This window comes from Drosophila kikkawai, chromosome 3R (genome assembly GCF_030179895.1).
Source record: "Drosophila kikkawai strain 14028-0561.14 chromosome 3R, DkikHiC1v2, whole genome shotgun sequence".
Classification (NCBI taxonomy): domain Eukaryota; kingdom Metazoa; phylum Arthropoda; class Insecta; order Diptera; family Drosophilidae; genus Drosophila; species Drosophila kikkawai.
Window position 1 is genome coordinate 23,577,260 of NC_091731.1, and position 22,787 is coordinate 23,600,046.

The window sequence follows — 22,787 nt, forward strand, 5'->3', positions numbered from 1 at the left end:
TTCAAACTGTAAACATAATAAGTATAGATAAAATGTTATGAAACTCTGTTTAGTGTCTGTTTTCGGCATTATAATTTATGATATAAATATGAAAACCAATCTGCAAGGGTATACAAACTTCGGCGTGCCGAAGTTAACTTCCTTTCTTGTTGTTATTCCTTTATCCTTTTACATTTCTGGGGCTTTATTTATTTATCTGCCTAAATCACAAATAAATAACAACTGAAACTTATATTTATTTAAATAAATTACTCTTTAACTCACAGTTAGTACAACGAAGTACAAAAATCATTTAATGATTCGCTTAGAGTATTTCAAGAGCTCTAGCTTAAAGTTACTTTTTCTATCCTGCTCCAGCATTTTTCTGCCGTATTCCGGTCCTGACTTTTCTCTTTTGCTGCGCTTTTTATAGCTTTCCTAGCTGCCGCTTTGCCTTATTTTCCAGCAACTCCCACACTTTTCCGCTGCCTGCAGCTCCAGCTGGGCTTTGGTGATGAAGGGTGCAGCTTAAAAATGAATCATTTGACTTTTTCTTATTAAATAATTTATAAGAATTAGTTGAGATTTGCATTTTTTTGCACCAACTAGCCCTCGGCATGGTATCCTTCGTCCCCGAAACCTGCCGGCAGTTGACTGTGCAAATTTCTATTTAATTCGAAATTTATTGCAAGCAATTTTCCTTTTTTCCACATTTATTTTTTGTACTTTTTTGCTGCTACTTTTAGAGTTTTGTAGTCTTAAAGTCCGAGGCTGCATGGTTGGATGCCTGCCGGGCAATTGAATTGCAGTTTTGTATCTTGAGCTGGCGACCGCAGCCAAAAGTTGCCGAAAAATGGCAGCTGGCTTCGGCGTTCGGGGTCTTGTAGTTCAGGGTTAGCCAGAGCTGCTGCTCTGTGTTGCTTCATTAGCCATGCAGAGCGGAAATAACAAATATATATGTATGGGGGCAAGCACACAAACAAAATCCTCCTTAAATTGTATCCGAAATTGTTTTTTGCCTGCTGTTGCATTTCGCAGTCGCCGTCAAATACGCGTTAATTTTCGCTTCCATTTGCATTTGCATTTCGGCTGCATTTTGCTGACTGACGAACTGCGGCATTGCGGGCGACCAGCTCTATTTTCGGGGCTGCACTGGACTGGGGCATCATTTATATTTGATGTGCCCGCCATTGTTGCATCTTGGGGCAGCTTAAGTTGCCATTAATGCCAGAGTGTAGTCGAGAGCATCCTGAGAGCTTCATCTGATGCCGGGCTTCCGAACCCTTTGGCAGCCCTCCGGCTTGATGCTTTCACTTTGTTAAGTAAGTTTTCAAGTGAGTTGAAGCGAAAGTTCTTAAATTATTGTAATTTTATACCAGAGCAAGCTACAGTAGCAATAAAATGGCTACACAGAGAGGAAGATCTAAAGATGGCAACACTTTGAATGTACTTCTACTACATTTCAAATTGTAATAGTTACCTAAGTTTTCTCTTTTCTGATCTATTTGCTGTTATATATTCACAGTGTATCCCGCTGCAGCTTTCTCTCTCTTTTAGCCTTGAGTCCTTGCGTAATTAATTAACTTTGCTTGCTTAAGAAATTAAATACAAATAACTTTGGTATTTGTTTGCCAAACTGGATTACACATCTCATTTTGCCGTAAACGATGGCCAAAATTCCCCTCAACCTTGTCCGTCGTCCGTCGAACTTATCAAATTTGAGGCAAAGCCAAATTGTTTGCCTAGATGTGCATATGCAAGTCTTCGCCAGACTGTCATTCTCAAGTGTAATTGCTGCCCGAGCATAATTAATGTCTGTGGCAGGCAGATGCTCGGGATTTTAACTATGGAAAATCATTTGAGCTGAGCTCTGATGGCCTCGCCAGCGCTATTTCGTTATTAGTTTAGCTGAGTTTATTATGCGGTCAGATGATTATCGGGTTTTGTTTCGCTTCGGCATTATTGCTTTTGAATGGGCAGTATATAAGAGTGAAATATCCGACGTAAGGTGAAACGAATTTGCAATATTTGAGAAATCTTTAGCGTACACACTGGGCAGCGATTGAGTGGGGTTATTCGTATCCCCGGCTTATCCTTGCGAGCACTTTGTCCAGGTCTTGGGAAAACTCATAAGAAATCATGGCCCTTGGCTGGACTGGGCCCGAACTAACCGTAGTGTTGCTTATGGCTTGCTTTCTATTCATTTCATTTCAATATGCATTTTATTTGCTGAAAATATGTAATCGATTTTATGCAAATCATTTCCATTTCTTTGCCCTGCTCTGTTGTGCCGTGTTGTGCCGTGTTGTGTTGTGTTGTCGGCCACTGCAAACACTCGAAAACCATTACAAAATAATAATAGTAAAAATCTGGGCCTGCTCCTGGCCGCAAATAAATTATTTCTGATGGAAAGCCAGAAAAAGCAATAGAAAGAGATAGACACAGAGGGGGAGAGAGGGCGGGTGAGAGCCATGCAAATGTATGCAAACAAAGAAAACTTCCTAATGGAATTTTCCACATGTCGGACATATGCATAAAACCTTCTAAACAAACCGGGTCCTCTGCCGGTCCAGAGCTGTGGGCACTTTGCTGTGACCATTTTGTTTGAAAGCACTTCACACACGCACGTCAAAAACTGTGCTTAAAAACGCATGGCAGCCAAAAAAAAAAAGGCAGGAAAAAACTGAAATTGAGGAAAAAAGCGTTCCATAGATTTGGTTGTGCAAAAAGATGGCGTCAAGCTGTGCAATTTTGCCAGCGATTCGATTTGGTTTCGCCAATCCCTTTTCGTCTGTCCATGCGACCCGGTCAAGTGAGTGGCCTTTGATTGTGACCCGTACACTCGAATACTTGCACACCCCAACCCGACCCTTTGGTATGTGTAAGTAGTTTTCGTTGTTGTTGTTGTTGCTGCTGCTGCCGCCGCTGGTGTTGCGGGATATGCTGCATTGCGGTTTTGGTGCAACAAGCTAATGAGTTTGTGGTTGCAAGGACACCGAGCATAATTGCTTTTAATTGCAATCAGCAAATTATGCATACTTGTAGTTGTGGCAGGGCGGTACCGATACCAGTGTAGTTTCGGAAAATCCAAATTTTCTGAAGCTCCTAAGCTGCAATTGGGTCAATAGCACCTTTCTATCGAGTTGAATGGGATCTTGAAGTAGGTTATTTTCTCTAAACGGCATCAGATAACGGTTTTTATTGCCTTTTCTATTTAAATTTTTGCCTAATTAATATTATTTGGCTTTTATTAAGTAAAGAACTTTGCATTACTTAAGTATTTAATTTCTTTATTTTATTTTATTCTTAAGTTCGTTCCAAATGAATAATCCTAAAGGCATTGCCCATACGCCCTGTTGGCATCGTCACTCATACGCCTCTTGGCTTTTCTTTGCATTGGTTTTATCTGTACCAGCAAGTTTCCGATCTTATCTTGACCGACTTTAATTGATATTCCGACAAATCAAATTAGGGAAAAGCAATTAGCTAATCAGGCTTTAAGTGCGGCGGCCTTTAAGCCCCAAAAAAACACTCGAAATGTGAAGGCCACCAGCCAGCGGCACAATTGACCAACTTTTCGGCAACTTGAACAATTGAAACAATGGGCCCCACCATAAAGTTTGCCGCCAAACAGTTTGCCACCCATCCGCCCCTCCAGTCACTCTGTTCCACACCCATTTCACCATTCCAGGATTCACCCTTCGAGCGCTTAGAGTTTGAGTAATGGAACTTCAAAAACGCAGCCGCCGCAAAACATGAAAACTAAAGCCGCTTTTGTTTGTGCTGTTTGAACGGTGTGAATGTCGACAGCCGACTGGGTGTGTGAGTGAGTGTTTGCGTGTGTGAAAGCGTTGTGTGGGGGCAATTAAGGGGAATAAGCAAAACCACAATAGGATTATCAGTTTTATGCAACTGCCAATAAAGGGCAATGGAAAATCAAAAAGGATTGCTGCTAAGGCCAAAACAAAGGCTGCAGAGGTTAAAGGCTATTATTGAAGTATCTCAATATTTCTGAAAATTGATGAAAACTTTATGAAAACTTGTCTGGAGAAATTTATTTTTAAAAAGTATGTAAATAAATATGTCGAATTTTAGCTGGAAAGAAGAATTCATAAGAATTCATAAATCAATTGTCTTCTTTTATCTTTAAATTAAAGACGATTGAAATGGCAAAAATTCTTTAATGCTTGGACTCATTAATCGTCTTTTGATTCTTTTCTTTCGATCTCTTGTAGTAATTGGCTCTCATTCATCATATTCAGCGTCAATTATTCGGCCGTTGCAACTGCCAGAGATGCATCTATCTTCATTTGCATCAATGCATTACATCAGCTACAGTTGCCCCTTAGGATATGCGGAAAAAAATCGAAAGGGCTGGGCCAAAAAAACGTTCTTTATAATCTGAAGCTTAATCTGTAGTAATTGATTTATCGCACGCAGCTTCAGCGGCAGACAATTAAATAACATTGGCCAAAAAACGATGAATTTTGTTATTTTTCGTTTTGGCCTTTATTTGCTTTAGGGTTCAGCAAAAACCAACCCGGGCGCTAGCCAAATCAATTGCATTTGTATTATTGTTTTAATGCACCCGCTCAAAATTTATGAAGGCAGGATAATGGTAGAACAAAGATAAACAAAAAAGTTATTCAAACATTTGCAGTTAAATCCGGAAAAGCCCCAAATAAGGCCAGGGAATGTGGATGGAAAAAAATAGTGGCATGGAATCGATTTTATTTTATTTCCTGATTTCTGCATGTTAATTGTGTTATTTTTTGTGTGAAAATATTTTGATTATACCTGTCAATTGCGTTGTTTTTCCGCCCGATTTTACAACATTCGTTCTGGCTTTTGGTGTTGTTTAAACAAAAACAAAAAACTGTTGTTTTCCTTTCTTTTACCGGTTTCAGCGATCTGACAGCCAGGGGCATTGACATTTGCATGTATGATTTTATTTTGTTTGCTTGCATTTGCTTTTCAGCGACGTTGTGTGTTGGGTATTTGCAGGCCAAACACAAACACCCACACCAGCACAAACACACACACCTTCGCCTGGGTGAGCTAAGTGCTTAGTTCATAAACGTTGACAATTAATTCAGCAAAACGCCAGCCATTCAACTAATTGGAAACGCTTAATGCGAATGCGAAACCAAAGCCCAAACGGGCCGACCCAGCTAATGAAATTATTTGTAGCAATTATATGGCACCCAAGGGTGTGTTTTGAGCCACCCCCAAAAGCACTGCCCACGTTAACACACATATTGAGATACTCTCTGGGGGGCTGTGTCTCTATCTCGACTGGTTTATTCGGTTTACTTATGTAACGATTTCTTTTTGAATAAGCGATGGCGGCTGGGTTTGCCAGAAACTACTTGCTGCATCTTTTGGGAAACCTTCTGATTAAGAAAATGCTTTTCCCACTCATATTTGTAATGTTTTTGAGGGGACTTTCTCAGTGATCTAAAAGAAGAGGTCTAGAATGATCTAGTTTGAACTGCAGCAACTCTTAAAAAGAACTTAAATTAAAACCATTTAGTTCTTATTATTATTAAAATTTATTTTTCCAAACTTTCCTCTCCTTAAGGTCTCATTATCTCCCATCAATGTTTGATTATTTAGACTATAGGTACTTAGTCCTAGCTCTCTCTACACCATTTTGGCAGCTCGGTTTCCTTGATTTCAATCATTGTTTACGAATTATTTCTGTTGTGAATGTGTGGGAAAGAAAATATATGTCTGCTGTTTAATACTCATGGCACACTGATGTTTGGCACTCGATTTGCGGTATTAAAGGGATCATTTGAGGCTGGAAATGGCCGCAACTAGACCACACTTACACTACATTTAAGGACAACTACCTCGGATTTGCGATTCTAATTCCTACCTGGGCAACTTTGCGTTTTAAGTGGCCGAAACTGGCTCCGGCTCAAGGGTTTAGCCGGGGGCTTTTCGAGTGGGCCTGTTTATCTATGCCCACACAGTTGGGAGTGCTCTCGACCCCCGGATCACGGAATCCTGATTCCAACGTCAGGAGCTCGATTCCACGACCCCTTTCACCTCGACTCATATTGGAGCTACCGCAAATGCTAGTCATTACATGCTACGATTGTGAGCTGGCCAAGATTCTATGTGGCAACAACAAACAGACAGGGCCCAGACTGACAGGATGAAGGGCTTTCCAGGGAAGAGGTAGTGGGCAGGAAAATTGAGCTTAAGTTGCAATTAAGCAATTGCCCGGACGGTTGGGCTGATGTGAAATCCAGCTGCCGAAGCTGCTGCTGCTGCCTCTCCCTTTTGGCCGGACTAATAGCAGCGAGCAGCTCAAGTGGCTGCTAACTTGGCCAACCCCCAGTCGCAAATAATGCAAAATTGCAATGAAATGTGGCCAGCTGCAGCTGCACGAGGTGAACATTGCCATGGGAGAGCTCCTAGTTCTTTTCTATTTATGTGCAGTTGCTTTCCAATCACCAGCCAGCAAACTTAATACAATATTTAAGCCGCAAACGTAGCACAATGTAAACCAAAGTAATCTCGACCTCAGCTCCGGCTTGGCCTGGCTTTCTGTGGCAAGTGGCACGACTTGCGGGCAACTGCAGAAACCGAGGAAGTGCTGCGAAGAGAATCAAAACCGAGTGGAGGAGGGCACAAAAAAAAAAAAAAATACAAAAAAAGAATGAAAAAGAGAGTGGAAAAACAATTTCAGCATTGAGGCAACTTCGCGTTTTTTAAGTGGAAAACTTTGGTCCTTATATTTGGCCATGGGGTTTTCTGGCTGCAATGAAGCTGAAAGTGTGCCTCAAATGCAGTTCAAATGTGTCCGGAATACTCGCATTTGCCAGAGACTTGTTCTGAGTGATCTACAGGCGGAAAAATGTAATAAACCAGGGTTTGTTCGTGGGATATGTTTATTTATAACAAAGATATGCATTTGATTGCGTCAAATATTTCTCCTGGAAGCTCTTTTCGCAGTCGAAGAAATTGTTCTTAGTATTTAATTAGCCTTGCCTCAAAATCAATGGCATTTGCAATGGCATCAGAAATCAATTCGATTGAGTTTAAGCTTTAATGCGCTGTCTGCAGTGCCATAAAGTTGAGAGGATTGTCGGCTGTTGTCCAATGAATTTCAAATTACCAATAAACAATTGAATGAGCAGCGAATATATACATATATATATACGCTCACATACACACGCACGGACAGACACGCATACAAATGCTAATCAACGCTGCTTTATGCTTTATGCTTTCTGCTATATTTGCGTTGCTCATACGCAGTGTGGGCCTCATCGCTAATCCCGGCACGCAGCATCAATAAGTCAAACACGTCAATGGCAAGCAGTGCGAATCAGAGGAGGATGCGAAACAACAATAAAGCAACAACAAATACAACAACATCTATAAAGCAACAACCACTAGCATTGAGGAGACAAAAGGCAACAATTTATTGTTGCTCAATGTCGCATTTATCATCACTTTATGCTACTTAATCGAGCCCTCGTCCCGCAATGGAGCTGCTCCCGCTCCTTTGAGCTCGATTTCCGCCGTCGAAGATGATTTCAATGTTTACTCTCGTCTCGTCCTGGGCTTTGTTTGCTTATTGTTTTTCGACACACATCCGCGCACACAGAGCACTTTGCAGCGTCTTTTTATGGTTTATGGCGCCATTGAATTTTTCGTTTGTTTTCTTATTAAATTATAATTTATATGTGTAGTCGCATCAGCCAAGGACAGCGACAGCCACACAGCACAGGCACTTTGTCAATTGTTTAATAGAAAACAAAGGAGATACGACTCGCAGGACTCGCTCCCGAGAACGAAATACCAAGGAGGGCAGGACATTTTGTTTGTTATTTATACATGCGCACGGCGTACTCAATTACGACTTCGAATGGCAAACAAGTTTCGGGTGTGCTTGTTTGCAGGTCAGAACGTGATGAAAACTGCGATAGTAATATATTAAAGATGGCAGATATCGCATGGCTCCTGAATCACTTACGATGGCTAAGAGATATCTCTACAAAAGGCCAATGGTCTAGGTCAAATTCATATCCACCTTTAATGCACCGAGAAAAATATAGCACTAGATTCATTTTAAACCCAAAAAGAGGGTTGCAAAGTAAAGCTCTTTGATTTTATTGATTTATTATTGGTAAAGACATTCACCTGTCTTTCAAACTTAAATACAATCTTTGTTTAAAAATGTATTAGAGAAAGTAGCCATATTTTATAGATCTATTTAAGTTATTACATTATTATAATTGCATTTTCTTTTATATAATTTAAATAACAATATGCCACTTTTATTACATTTCCCCCTATTGCGGTTTTGGCCGGCTTTTTAATGCTTTTTGTTTGTAGTTGAAAAAAGTGATCATCTCCCATCATGGCTACCTGCACACACCGTTGCAAACGTTATTATCTAAAAAGCATTCATGGCTAATCCACTTGAATAGAGCAATTGCAATAAGGATAAAGCTCTACCCAGCATGCTGGTATCGGAAAAATGCGCCAAACTATGGTAATTCAACTTCACTAAATGCATGTGGATATCGTTTATAACTAGTGCACATGAAACGGCTGCAAATGGCAAAAATAAATGCACTGATGTCCAAACTGCAAAACTATTCGCATAATTAATTGCATGGCATAGTTGATTATAGATTTTATTTTGGTTTTGCATTTAACACAGAGCTCTGCAGGGGGAAAAAAGCACAGCACATTGCATTCGAATTCATTAAATTTGCATACAACTTTTAAGCATATTTGAAACATTTTATGCGTATGATTCATTGGTTTGATAGCCAAAATTTTAATAGCAAATTAAATTGCCGTTGGGCTTTAACTAATTTGCACTCTGACGATATCGGCGAACACTCAGTTGGTGGATTTTCCGTTTCGCGGCTCCGACACACATAATAACAGGGAAAAAGCTGTGCATTGAACAGCAATATGCAGAGAGGGAATCGACTGTGGGAAATCCAGTATTGACTTTATAATTTATAGCTCTGAGAATTACCAGAAAATGTGTCTATCGTTAAATTAAAGCCTATTCGTTCTCTTCTTTAGATTTTAAGTTAAGTTAAACCCTTGTTCTGCCTGCAACTTTAATAGAAATAGAGGCCTGGCATGCCCTGCTACCTTATTTAATGAGGCGCTTATAAAAAACAAATATCCAAATGGTAAATATTTGGCAAATCAATTTAAATTCGCGTTGGAAATTGTTTGGTTTTTTGTTGTTTATAAATATTTTAATTAACTGCCAAATGTAATAATTGCCAAATGTGTTTGCCCAAATACATTTGGGCAACGACAGCTGCTGCCGGCGCTTGGAAGTGCTGGGATTTTTATTTTAATTAAATCCGCGTCCGTGGCGGCGGTTAACCCACAAAAAGGTAAGCCCCAAGCTGGCGCTGACATTAATCATTTCACCTTTCAAATGCATTCTTGTTAGGCGGCCGCCAAATTGAAACTTCACTTGATGCAAAAGGGAATCAGATCTTCGCGTTTCCTCGGGACTTTGGCTCATTAATAACCGACAAGACGGCATAATTCTTTGTCTTCGCCCTCGTGCAAATCCTTTTCTTTGCCGTCGCCTTCGGGTTTCCATGGATAATAAGAATGGCAAACAATGACAGGCCGCAACGGCTGGACTGTATTAGTACAGATGTACGCGAGATGTGCTAAGCCGAGTTAAATATTGACCAACTAACGACTGACTTACATTAGGGCTCGCCCGAACTTTTCCAATTAAATCTGAGGAAAGTTCGTTCACTCCATGTGCCAGCGAATAGGAAACAAGGAAAGTTCTAATGAGTTTATTAATCAGCGATAAATTTGGCCAGCATATGCAACGCAGTTTGGCCAGCAAAGTTCGAATTGAAGACGCCCCGCTAAGTTGTCATAATTCGTAATCAGAGAAGTCTGCAAAAGAAATCTAGTTGTATAGAAAAAAGGGAAGGAAAAATAGTAATCACTAACAAAAAACACGATCTTGAGTCCGTCCGTTAAATATAGTATAAAAAATACTAAGGTTTAATAAAACTTAAAGGTAAGCAAACCAATGTTTAGACGAAATTTGTATATCTGGGAACTTACACTACCAATTATTACATTTAGTAGGTGTGGATAATTTATGTTTATCCCATTATCGTATACTAAATTATATAAAAACCTAAGAATAAAAAAGGGACATCATGATAACTACATTTGATACTTATTTTCAGCGTGCCTGGGGAAGGGGACTAAATAAACATCTGCCTTAAGGCCAAGGACGATGGCAGCGTCTGTAAGTCATCGCGTGGAAAAAGGGCTGGGATTCTCGGCTAATTAATGTGCAAAGTGTCAATTAATCAATCAGTCGGCCGATCAATCCTGCCGGGGAGCTCAGACGGGCCAAACGAAATCCGAATGCCAGCCAATACCAGTTAGAGTCGGCCAGTCCCGGCACATTCCCTCTTTAGGCCATGGCCATGCCGTATTGACAGGATAAACTCAACAAGCTGTCAGAGCTGGCCAAGGCAAATAGACGGCGACAAAGGCTCAACGGGCGACGGCTTTGCAAATATAAACCCATCCGCCAAAGGACGGGCCCAGAAAAAATAAGAAAATTTCATCAAACGGCAGTGGAAAACGTTTGCCGGAAAGCTTATTTAATCAACCGTTGCCCTGCAACGCCGCGCCATGATTGTGAGCACACATCCATGGGGGTGTGGCGGGGTTAATGGCAAAAAGGCAAATGCCATCTAATTATTATGACAAATATCAAACATCCGTTCGGTTGCGGCCGCGTCTAATTCTGTGTCAAAGGCTTAACTACTTAACGAAATGAATTGAATCGAATACCTGTCGGCAATATTATCAGCTGGCACTGAACTGTAACAAATGGAGAGGGTTGACCCGGCTTTAGGCGCCTTTAAAATAATAATTTTTATTTAACTAAATTTCACTCTCTTCGTCGGGCGTGGTGAAACGAACATGTTTCTCGTCCTTGCGCGGTGACTTTTCCATTTCCGTGCCGCCGAGAAAAGCCACAACGATGCAACAACATCCCAGTAACAACAGGTTAACCACATGAGTGATTAGCAGCTTATCCAGAGAGTGCCTTACGTTATTATAATAACCCTTATTTTGGACGTAGTAACAGAAGTACAGCCCCATGACGTTACTGATGAGCAGGACGCAGGTGAATGTCGATCTGATATTTTGCCGGACGAAGGGAACCAGAGCGTACAGGGTCGAGATAACGATCAGCGATGGAAGCACAATCTTCAGTATGGTTAGGCAGCCGGGAATTAACATGGCATAGTCCGGATAAAACAGTCGGGCGGTGTTCGCCTTGAAAGCAAATTCGGCTATCCAATGTCCGGCTAGGAAAAAGGACACATAGAAGTACAGGACTATAGCGAATCCATACCTATACGATTGTTTTAAATGTTGTAGAGGTTTGGGCTCCTTGTCGGCATCATCATATCGCTTGGCGTCCTCGTACTGCTGGAGGCCTAAAAGCAATTCCGTTACCAGCAATTGGATTGCCAAGGAACCCCACCGTTCGCAGAGCAGGGCGTGTAAGGTGATCATATTCATAGTAATCAGCTGGAGTCTTCTAATAGTGGTGTTGTGGGATGCATCGGAGTAGCGAAAGGACAAGAAGGCGTAGACCAAAAAGAACCAGCTAATGGCAGTAACGTAACCAGGCACGCGTTTGTTCGAGTCGAATAAATGGATTCCGTAGGCTCCAGTCACCAAGGTCACCGCGTTAATGGCCCAAGCCTGTAGATCAATCTGGTGTCGCAAGACGAGAGGACGTACCAGTGCCACCAGCATACCCGTGTACAGCAGATATGAACTTTTAAGGAATTTAGGATTGATCCCATAAGATATTGGATATTGTGAGATGAGCAGAGAACCACTGACAAAGCACACAAGGCTTATCCACAGAAAAAACTTGATCGACGGCTTCGAGAACAGACGATGATAGTGCAGGAACACCGGTAGTGCATATAGCTCAGCTAAATATCTGTGCTCAAAGACCATTAGAATTACCAGAGCTGCGGGCACCAATATTGAAAGGATGTTCATATAAGGTGCCTTGACCACATCGCCTTTTGCTGAGCGTTCTGCTTGAGCCATTATCAGCAAGCAGGTTGGTAACAACAGGCAAACGGATGTGAGGAGCGGCACCTTTTGCAGAACAAACAGAACTACTTGGATAATTCCAAGGCCAGACAGCACCACCGTCGACATGGTGGCGAGTCCCATTCGTTCATTTTCCGTGGCTATCCTTGTCAGCTGCAGAAGCAGGCAGTATAACCAGACTAGGTAGGAGATCGTGGTGGCCACCAGCAACGGTGATTGGTAATATTCGTGGTAGTATGTCAGGCACATTTGAGCCAATCTGGTAATCCTCCGACAATCGTTCATGGCCTCCTGGTTGTGTCCCTGGGATACCAAATATTTGAACTTAGCTTTGTAGTCAGCGATTTGCTTCAAATTCAGACTATCGAATGTCGGCAGCCATTCGTAGAAGAGAGCATGTTCATTTCGCGCTATAACGATCTCGGCCTGATGCAGGATCTGCAGGGCGTTCAGATGGAGTGCCATAACTTCGTACTCGGTGCTCACATTAAGGTACCCCCTTGGCATCATGGCTATGTTGTTCATTGGCGGTGGAAGGCCTATAAGAGCCGACATCAGTGGCGCCAGTTGAATCTGTTCCAACCTAGATGCATTCCTCCTGGTGGGGAAGACAGCATTCGGACCAACTGTCCGCTTCACGCCAGCGCCCCACATAAACAAAGGCGTTTCTATTTCATAAGTTGAAGAGGTGCCGTGATATCCTAAAAAAAATAGGCATTTAAACAGCAAGTAAAAAATTGAGGGTGCTTGACAAGAATAAACAATGCAGTGCAGCAAGATACCCATTCTCTCTCTGATTAAATTAATAGTTATTTTTTTGAATTTGTAGGGAAAAATGGGTACCTCTTTGACTGCGTCGAAAGCTTGTGACTAAAATTATAATATCCTGCAAGAGTGTAAGGACATACCACTATTCTTCATTCCATGATCGGAGGTCCACAAATAGGCCGTCCGACTGTCGTTGAATACTTGCTCGAAGAATTCGTAGGAGGTATGAATGCCCTTCTGAGTGTGCAGGAGCTGCCGATTGAACCTAGGGCTTAATGGCGTGTAGCGATGGGCCCATAAATCCATATCCGCCAAGTAAACAAAGAACACCGCTCCCTTGTGATTGTACACTTCTTTTACGTTGTCCCTCCTGGCCAGGAATTCTTCGATCTCTTTGAAGACCCAAGCATCGAATTGATAACTTTTTCTGCGTCCCACCGTAAACCGCAGCGGCGCTCCTCCGTGCGGTAGATACATAAACACATTTTCCATAATTGGATGGACCCAGCCGATGGCCAAGCGGCTTCGGTTGAAGACGGTATCAAATGGAACGGGAACATAGCGAAAGTTCACCAGGGCAGCCGTCGGATCTTGTCTGAAGCCGCCGAAGACGGCGATGTGTCCGGTGGCGGTCTGAGTCGGTGGCGAGGAGCGGGAGATGGCTATGCGGCCCTGTGTCCGGTATAGCTTACTCAGATCCGGCACCGCTCTTCCGTTCCTCGCCATGAAGGAAGCCGCTCGCAAGCCATCGGTCAGGAATACAACCAGGCGATCTGCCGGCGGTTCGAAACCCATCTCACGCATTGTCTTCTGGGGAACGAGTCCTGGTAAGATGGTAGACGAGAAGTAGGTGGTCAGAATGGAGACCAGCAGGAAAATGTGGACTACCAGGGCCCGTAGTCTCCACATGTTGTCCAATGGAAAATTACGTGTTCTTTTGTTTTTTGTTAGCTTTATGTTAGTGTAAGCATCTGATAATGACAGTAACAAATTGTAATATTGACTTTTAAGTCAATAGCTTCTAATATTCTGCACTGTGAAGAAAAATTGTATCATATATTCAGGTTATACAATTCACCAACTATTTATTATTTTGCGTTTGGCCATATTTTCAATACCTTCAATATTTTACTCAGAGAGTGAGTAGAATCGATGCCCCAAGACGTTTTGCACTCAAATAAAAGCCCAACATTGTTCGATTATCATTAAAATGAAATAAAATGCTTATAAATGCTTTAAAAATATACAACTTTATTTAACTAAACGCGGCTCTCTTCATTGGCCGAGGTAAAACGAACGCGTCTTTCTTTCTTGGACTTTGGCTTTCTCATTTCCGTATCATGGAGGAAACCCACAACGATGCAGCAGCATCCCAGTAACAACAGGTTAACCACATGCGTGATTAGCAGCTTATCCAGAGAGTTCCTTACATCGTCATATGCACCCCTCTTTTTGACGTAGTAGCAGAAGTACAGCCCCATGACGTTACTGATGAGCAGGACGCAGGTGAATGTCGATCTGATATTTTGCCGGACGAAGGGAACCAGAGCGTACAGGGTCGAGATAACGATCAGTGATGGGAGCACAATCTTCAGTATGATCAGACATCCGGGGACGAATAAGCTATAGTGTGCATAAAACAGTCTGGCCGTGTTAGGCCAGAATATAAAAGACCCTATCCAATTTCCGGCCAGCGCAAAGGTCACATAGAAGTACAGGACGATGGCAAAGCCATACCTGTAGGACTGCTTCAGATGTAGCAGTGGCTTTCGGTCCCCGACGCCCTCATAGTTGTCATCAGATCGCTTGGAGTCCTCATACATCTGCAGGCCAAAAATTAGCTCGGTGCTCAGAATTTGCATTGCCCAAGAACCCCAACGTTCGCAGAGCAGGGCGTGCAAGGTGATCATATTCATGGTAATCAGTGCGAGTCTTCTCATAGCGGTCTTAAAGGATGCATCGGAGTAGCGAATTGATAGGAAGGCGTAGACCAAAAAGAACCAGGTAGTGGCCTTTACGAAATCTGGAACCACCTCTTTCGAGACATATTTTTTGACTCCATAGGCTCCAGCCGCAAAGGTCATCGCGTTAATGGCCCAAACACGTAAACCAATCTTGTGTCGCAAGATGATGGGACGTACCAGGGCCACCAACATGCCCAACTGTAGCACATGGAAATTTAGCAATTCGGGGTCAACGCCATACTGGGTGTATTGGGAAAGGAACAGGGAGGCACTGATTATGCACACAAGAATCATCCATAGGAAAAACTTCAGCGAGGGCTTCCGGAACAGACGATGATAGTGCAGGAACAGCGACAATACATATAGCTCTGCAAAATGCTTGTACTCAAAGTACACTAGAATTATTAGTGCTGCGGGCACCAATGTTGAGAAGAGGTTCATGAGAGGTGCCTTAATCCAAGGGCCATTTGCAGAGCGTTCAGCTTGAGCCATTATTAGCAAACAGGTTGGTAACAACAGGCAGACGGATGTGAAGAACGGCACCTTTTGCAGAACCAACAGAACTAGTTCGATAATTCCGAGGGCTGACAGCATTACCGTCGACAAGGTGACGAATCCCTTTCTCTGATTCTCCGTGGCTATCCTTGTCAGCTGCAGAAGCAGGCAGTATAACCAGACCAGGTAGGAGATCGTGGTGGCCACTAGCAATGGAGTCTGGTAATACCCTTGATAATACTTCACGCACTTTTGGGCCAATTTTATAATCCGCTGGCATTCTTCCATGGCCTCTTGGCTGTGTCCCTGAGATACCAAAGATTTAAAGTTCGCCTTGTAGGCAGCAATTTGCTTTAAGTCCAGTCTTTTGAATCTTGGCAGCCATTCGCAGAAAAGAGAGCGATCATTTCGGCTAATAACGATCTCGGCCTGATCCAGGATCTGCAGGGCATTCAGGTGGAAAGCCATAGCTTCATACTCGGTGCTTACGTTGAGGTATCCCCTTGGCATCATTGCTATGTTATTCATTGGAGGTGGAAGGCCTATAAAAGCCGACATCAGTGGCGCCAGTTGAATCTGTTCCACCCTAGATGCTTTCTTCCAGGTGGGAAACGCTGCATTCGGACCGACTGTCCTCTTCACGCCAGCACCCCACATAAACAAAGGCGTTTCTCTTTCATGACGTGAAGAACCGCCGTGCATTCCTACAAAAATAAGAGGTTTACAATAAATAAGAACGTATTTCGACTTGCAGAGTCATCTAGGGTGATTCGAATCATTTGGAATTATATAATCATAGTACATACCAGTATTCCCCATTCCATGATCGGAGGTCAGCAGATAGGCCGTTCGGCTGTCGTTGAAGGTTTTCTCAAATAGTTCGTAGGTGGTGTGAATGCCTTTCTGAGTGCGCAGGAGCTGCTGATCGAACTCAGGAAGCAAGGGTGAGTAGCGATGGGCCCATGCATCTAAATCCGCCAAATAAACAAAGAACACTACTCCCTTGTGATTGCGTACTTCCCGAACATTGTCGCTTCTGGCCAGAAATTCCTTCACCTGACCAAACACCCAGGCATCGAATTTCATATCTTTCTTATCTCCCGTCTTGATCCGCAGCGGAGCACCACCGTGCGGTTGGTTTCGGAAGACATGGTCCACGAAATCATCGTCCCAGCCAATGGTCATGCGGCTGCGGTTGAAGACGGTATCGAAGTGAACGGGAACATAGCGGAAGTTGACAAGAACAGCCGTCGGATCTTGCATTAAGCCACCAAAGATGGCTATGTGCCCGACGGCAGTCTGAGTCGGTGTCAAGGAGCGGGAGATGGCTATGCGGCCCTGTGTCCGGTATAGATTGCGTAGATCCGGCACCACACTTCCGTTCTTCGCCAGGAAGGAAGCCGCCCGAAAGCCATCGGTCAAGAATACAACCAGGCGATCTGCGGGCGGCTCGAAACCCATCTCACGCATTGTCTTCTGGGGAACGAGTCCTGGTAAGATGGTCGAGGAGAAGTAGGTGGTCAGTATGGAGGCCAGCAGGAAAATGTGGACTACCAGGGCCCGTAGTCTCCACATTTTGTCCTTGTGGAAAACTTAACCGCAGGCAACAGAAAATTAAATGTGTTTTGTTGGGAGCTGTATACTATGTATGACATATGTATGAATGTATATAAAGAGATGACAATACTAAACTGACAAAAAAAGCAAAGGATACATTGGGGTTTTCTAACAAACTTTTATGCTTATTTTTATATTTCGAAGTACTGAGAAGCAAATTGCCAAAAATTGGATTTTAAATACTTCTTTAAATAGTTAATGATAGCCATTGTTGACAAACAACCCCTCTCAACTGAGTAACTTTAATTTATCATTGAAGTTAGTCTTTTTGATTATGTACATATGGAGTATCCTAACATCTTTAAGGTATTTAAAGAATTGTCGTCGTGGCATCATAATCATCATCAGTTCCCGGCCTTGTTTCGCCTCACTATCCGGCTTGTCTAGGACTGTTTTTATGGATGCCATAACTCTGCGGCCTTGTCAAGCAATTTCAATTTGCCGCTTGATTTGCGAGCTGGCGCCTGGGCCGCGCTGCCTTGGGCTACAAATGCTGCACGTTGCCGCTTTGATTTACGCGCCTGCAATTTAAATGAGCTGCAAATTGCAGCAACGAGTCACGGAGTCGGCCAATTTAAGTCTGTAAGGCCTTTGTCAATCTCGTGAGTCGGGCGAATTAATTGCGCGGCATAAATCCTGTCTGCGATTTTTGTTCCTGATTAATTCGAGCAGACATTTCAGGTGCTCCAAACGTTTTATTCAGAGTGAAGCTCATAATCTGACAAATTCCGAGCTAGCTGGAAAGCGCTAGTTGGACCAAATGGGTTGAAGGCAAGCCGCGGCGAGCAGCTGCCATTTGTCAGAAGGCTGCAGTCCCAGTTGTCCACAGACAATTGTAAGCCGGATGACTGAATGGCCGGCTAAACGGGCTTGTCGGGCAATTAAAGGACCTGTTTTGCGTCTGGCGATGGGCTAATTCCACGGCGAACAAGAGTTAGGCGTTTTAACGGCCAGCAGTCGCTTGTTTCCAGCGATTGGGAAGCACCATTGAGTAATTGGGCAGAGCGGCAACCGACTCTCTTCGGGCCATAGCGCAGGGCGCAGGCGCGCTCTTAGCCAACTACTTGCCGCTCTGTTAGCCGACTCGGCTCTGGGTCAGCAACATGTTGGTCTTGGCCTGGCTCTGTGACCCAAAGTGGGTTATTGTGGCCGGCGGATAGTGTAGGTAAGTGGGTCGTCGGGATCCGCTCGGCCCGAAGGCCGGGTGGCCGCAAATTAAACGAATTGTGGCCCAGCATTTGGCAACATTTGTTGCCACACTGACCAGCAGCTGGAGCATCGGCCACCAGCCACCATCCACTGGCAGCACCGCCATCAGTAGGAAACGAATAAAATGCCAAATGTTTGCGGCCTGGGGCTGTTGAACTCGGACGTCTCTCAATTGAGGGATTTCGGCTTAGGCCTGGCCAAGTCGATTGCTCTCCACATGGCAGCAATGCCTCGAGTGGCCGGCCAATGAATAAGGTATTAATACAGGTAAATATTTACTTGTCAGATGCACAGGGAAAAATATACAATATAAAGATTTATTTTTAAAAATAAGAGAAGACCTAGAAAGATCAATCAATTAATCTGTGAGAATAGTTGGAGAAAATAAATTAAATTATAAATATAAATAAATATGTTTAAATATTATAACACCCTGTTGTCTTCAGATTTGTTCGAATATATTTTGCTTATATTAATATTAACCAACATTTTTTCTTCCGGTGTTCGTAACTCAAACACACAGGCCACTTGAACATGTCAGCAAAAAATTGATAATTGCTTGGCCCAGTACTTCAAAAGCAATATCAAGCAAATCAATTACGCCAGCTCGCTCTCGGCATTCCCATGGACGTCGACGTCCCTCTCTGTGTGCGGGACTTACCCCATTTAAATTCAGCTGCGTTTTGTGTTGACAAAACTTATCAACAATTCAATTTCAATAAAAACTCGCGAGCTTGGCCCGCCTCCTCTCATATTGTTCGATGCATTTTTTAACGCGAAATATTAGGGTCTGTGGCAGCAGGTGCTCGCGGACATGAGGGGATCGTGAAATGTGCGCTGCTCGCTGACAACTCCCCCTGAGTTACTGCGCCCCTGGGTTTGGGGTTTCTGCTGAATTTTGGCATTTGAATTGTCACATCTGGTTCATGGCTTCAAACTCATCCATCAAATGCAGCCGGGCTGCTGCTGCTCCTGCTGCTCCTACTACTCCATGGCTTCGCCTGTCAGCTCTTGCCAATGCAATCATTTTTATTGTATGTGTGCTGTATCTGTGTGCCTTTCGGTGTAGCTGTGTCGGTGTGCCTGTGAAATAGCGCGCATAACCACAGCGACAAAACCAATACACGGCCAGAGGCAAGCCTCCATTTTTTCTTACTATACTCTCTTGCATTCGCCTAACGACCGCCTGACAATGCGATTTTGTATGCGTGCTATGGCTGTAAGAGAGTGTGTGTGTGTGTGTGTGTTGTGTGTGTGGCCATTGAAAGGCAAACACACAATACGAATATAATTTACGAGTCCGACTTAAATTCAGCCTTTTAATAGCTGCCCTTTGTCATGCAACCGCATTGCACTCGACGGCTACCCCTTTCTTGTATTTCCAACGATTAGCTATTTATAAAGACTTTCCTGGGGAAATACAAATACAAGCTTTGAGGAATGCTCAAAAGTTTAGAGCTTACAGTTATAAAATGAATACAAAATTTGTTTAATCCCTAGTGCTAGTTAAATAAGGATGATTATAGGATCAATATTAACTTGTCAAGCGAGCAGTTTAATCTTATTATACCCTTGCAGGGTATTATAATTTCAGTCCGATGTTTGCAACGCAGTGAAGGAGACGTTTCCGACCCTATAAACCATATATATTCTTGATCAGCATCAACAGGGGAATCTTTCTAGAAATGTCCGGAAGAAATCGATTTTTTGGCCATTTTTCCAAAATTTTATAAGGGGTTACATCATTAAAATTTTTGAAAAAATTGAATTTTCAAAATTTTTAAATGAAATATGCAGATTTATTAACTGTAGAAAATCTTGCACAGAACAATTTTCCGATTTAAAATTAATGCTCTTTTGGCCGAGTTATGATATTTTTAATTTAAAAAAAATCAAGAAGTTTTTTAATATAAAAAATCCGATTTTATAATACAAAATAATATTTTTCTTAGTCAAGGAATCATATCCGACCCCATAAACCATATATATTCTTGATCAGCATTAACATGCGAATCTTTCTAGAAATGTCCGGAAGAAATCGATTTTTTGCCATTTTTGCGAAATTTCATAAGGGGTTACATCATTAAAATTAGCAAAAATGGCCAAAAATTTTGATTTCTTAAAATTTTAAATTTGGTATGCAGTTTTTTAAATTAATAAAAACTAACACAACACTGCTTTCCGAATCGAAATTAATTCATTTTTGGCTTAGTTATGATATACCTGCAAGGGTATACAAACTTTGGCTGGCCAAAGTTAGCTTTCTTTCTTGTTTTATATTGCAATAAAATCCTTTTTCCAACCTTCAATTATTTCCTTCTAAAATTACAAAAAACTGTGCAGATAAAATACAATAATAACTATTTAAAGTCAAATAAATGTAGCTGACTGAAAATATATTGTTTTAGTTTGAAAAAATAATTTGTAAAAGTTACTTTTGCCTTATTTCAGCTGCAGTCAAAGTGTTTATACCAACAAGTTTCCGCCATGGAGTCACAAGAGCAGGTTAAATAAAGAAAATAAGTGAATAGTTTTGCAAACCTTTCGCTTTATATTGGCAATTTTCCAATTTGCAAATACGTTTTGAAGCACTTTGGCTGTGTTTTTGAGATCATGTGCAACGATTTAGCCATTATTCGAACAAAGACGAGACAGGAGGAAGCCATTACATAACTATCGTTATCGTCTCGTTAAGGCCAGGAGGAGAAGCTTACTTGACACTCGGCCCTCAAGTAGGTCAACAATTCGATGATTTTTGGGGAAACAAAGCCAGGCCAGGCCAGGACGGGCGACAGGCTTTAAAGTTTAAATCCGGAAAAGGCAGCCGGCAGCCGCAGTGCGAAACTGCATTGGGCGTGGCGTTTGGGAGGTGGCTTTGGTTTTTCAATAAAGCAGATTTATGCATTGTGTTATGCAGAATTAAATGCGCTTTTGTTGCAGAAACACAAACACATAGTGATTGGGGGGAGAGGGGAGGGGAGAGGTCCATACAAATTGTTAAACAAAAATTTAGCAGCACACAGAAGTATGCAACACTCAATTGGATTTAATTGCTGTGTGTGCGCAGTGCAACAACGCAGCCGGAATAACACGAAATTATGTTGGAAATTCGTTGCCTTTTCGGGAATTCATTCACCCGCTGGGTAGTATAAGCGAGTTAAAAATTAAACCAAATATTTTTACAGGCGCATGGATTGTGGCCCGATTTATGAACTCTATGAATTTCAATTTATAATGCATACATATGCATTATATTAATTACGACAAGGCGCACGTCTCCCCTCTCTGTGTGCGAGTTAATTATTTAGTTTGTTGTGCTGCACGAGCGCCGCCTTCGTTGCAAATTTAATTGGTTATTTCGCATAAACAAGTTGCGAAAGTTTTCCCGAAAAATGTCTCTCCTTTGCCAGACTCGTCGCCCTCCCCTTCTCTCTCTCTCGCCACTTTGCTCAGGAGCTTGTCAAGCCTTTGAGCTTCAAAATTAAATAGCAAAGCAAAGTGCACTGCTAGCTTTTTATATTCCTTTTCCCTTTTTCGATATTTTTAGTTTTTTTTTTTTTGCTCTGTTTTTTGGCAGCAAACAAGCCGTAGCTGGCAGAGCCATAAGGCACAGCTTCCTCTTTGGGCTGTCAGTGGCATGTGCGGAGACACGCCCCCTCCGGCGACGCAGCCAGCGCCCCTGACCCATCCCCGGCCGAATGGCATGTGCAAAAGTAAAAACGAAGTTGGGCAAAACTTTTTAATATGCTTGCGAAATTTTATCAAAACTACAAAATTGCAGCAAAGTGCCAAGTGCCTGGGTTCTTGGTTCTGGGGACTGCAGAGCAGCGCCGTCAACGAAAACCTAGACGCTGCACGGTGCAAAATGTGGAAGATCTCATTGGATGCATTCATCCAGTTCATGATCAAGATATGGTGCGTTAGCCTTAAAGTAACCGCTTCTATAATTGATTGACAAATTAAAATATTAAATAGTAATTAAGCAGACCTATAATCTCAGATACCAATCGCTCTCTTTAAATATATTTTTTCAACAACTCATTACCATTTAATAACAATTAAATCTATAAAAAGATTTACAATATTATAATAAATACTGAAAGCTTAAAACACATTTAATACTATTTAAAGAAACTTTTAAAATCCATGAGATGCGTCGAGCTTATTTATTTGAAAAATTTTAAAATTTAAATAATCCGATTTTTGTTCTGCGTGTTGGCTGTCTTTGGTGTTGCCATTGCATTTGCTGCTGCCTTTCGCTGTGGCAATGGCGATGGCGATGGCGATGGCAAAGGCAAAGGACGCAGTCGAGCTCACGGAGTTGGCCAAACAAAACACAGTCAAGCGAAACCTTCAACTCAATTTGGCAATCGCATTTCTTGCTCTACTTCCGCCTATTCAACTTGACTCGATTTGCGTGCCGGCGACCGTCAGTTCGCCCCCGTTTACATGTGTGCGCCACGCCCCTGTGACGGTCGCCCGCCCGCCTTTATGTGTGTTTAAGTGGCAATGCAAATGGCAACATTTTGGCGAGCACTTCACTCTTTGCCACTGACAGTAACATGACATCTCCTTTATTTTTTACTTTATTTTATCCTTCTTTTTTGGTAACTTTTTGTGCTA

At 42.4% G+C, this 22,787-nt stretch overlaps 2 protein-coding genes across 2 annotated transcripts; both read right to left on the reverse strand.

Annotated features, from left to right (window-relative positions):
* Positions 1 to 10,883: 10,883 nt before the first annotated feature.
* On the reverse strand, positions 10,884 to 13,872 carry LOC108083963 (GPI ethanolamine phosphate transferase 1-like). Its single transcript, XM_017179970.3, has 2 exons — positions 13,020 to 13,872; positions 10,884 to 12,812 (listed from the first exon to the last, which is right to left on the reverse strand). Exons 1-2 carry the CDS (start codon positions 13,786 to 13,788, stop codon positions 10,912 to 10,914), a joined length of 2,670 nt encoding a protein of 889 aa, XP_017035459.1. The 5' UTR covers positions 13,789 to 13,872; the 3' UTR covers positions 10,884 to 10,911.
* A 238-nt stretch (positions 13,873 to 14,110) lies between these two features.
* On the reverse strand, positions 14,111 to 17,026 carry LOC108083966 (GPI ethanolamine phosphate transferase 1). Its single transcript, XM_017179972.3, has 2 exons — positions 16,145 to 17,026; positions 14,111 to 16,042 (listed from the first exon to the last, which is right to left on the reverse strand). The coding sequence occupies exons 1-2, from the start codon at positions 16,911 to 16,913 to the stop codon at positions 14,139 to 14,141; spliced, it is 2,673 nt and encodes an 890-aa protein (XP_017035461.1). The 5' UTR covers positions 16,914 to 17,026; the 3' UTR covers positions 14,111 to 14,138.
* Positions 17,027 to 22,787: the final 5,761 nt, after the last annotated feature.

Bases quoted from the DNA above. Each gene is read 5' to 3' on its own strand.
- LOC108083966 (XM_017179972.3), bottom strand. From the start codon at position 16,913: ATGTGGAGACTACGGGCCCTGGTAGTCCACATTTTCCTGCTGGCCTCC. The intron at 16,043-16,144 runs GTATGTACTATG...TTATTTTTGTAG, and splicing joins TCATGGAATGGGGAATACTG to GAATGCACGGCGGTTCTTCA.
- LOC108083963 (XM_017179970.3), bottom strand. From the start codon at position 13,788: ATGTGGAGACTACGGGCCCTGGTAGTCCACATTTTCCTGCTGGTCTCC. The intron at 12,813-13,019 runs GTATGTCCTTAC...TATTTTTTTTAG, and splicing joins TCATGGAATGAAGAATAGTG to GATATCACGGCACCTCTTCA.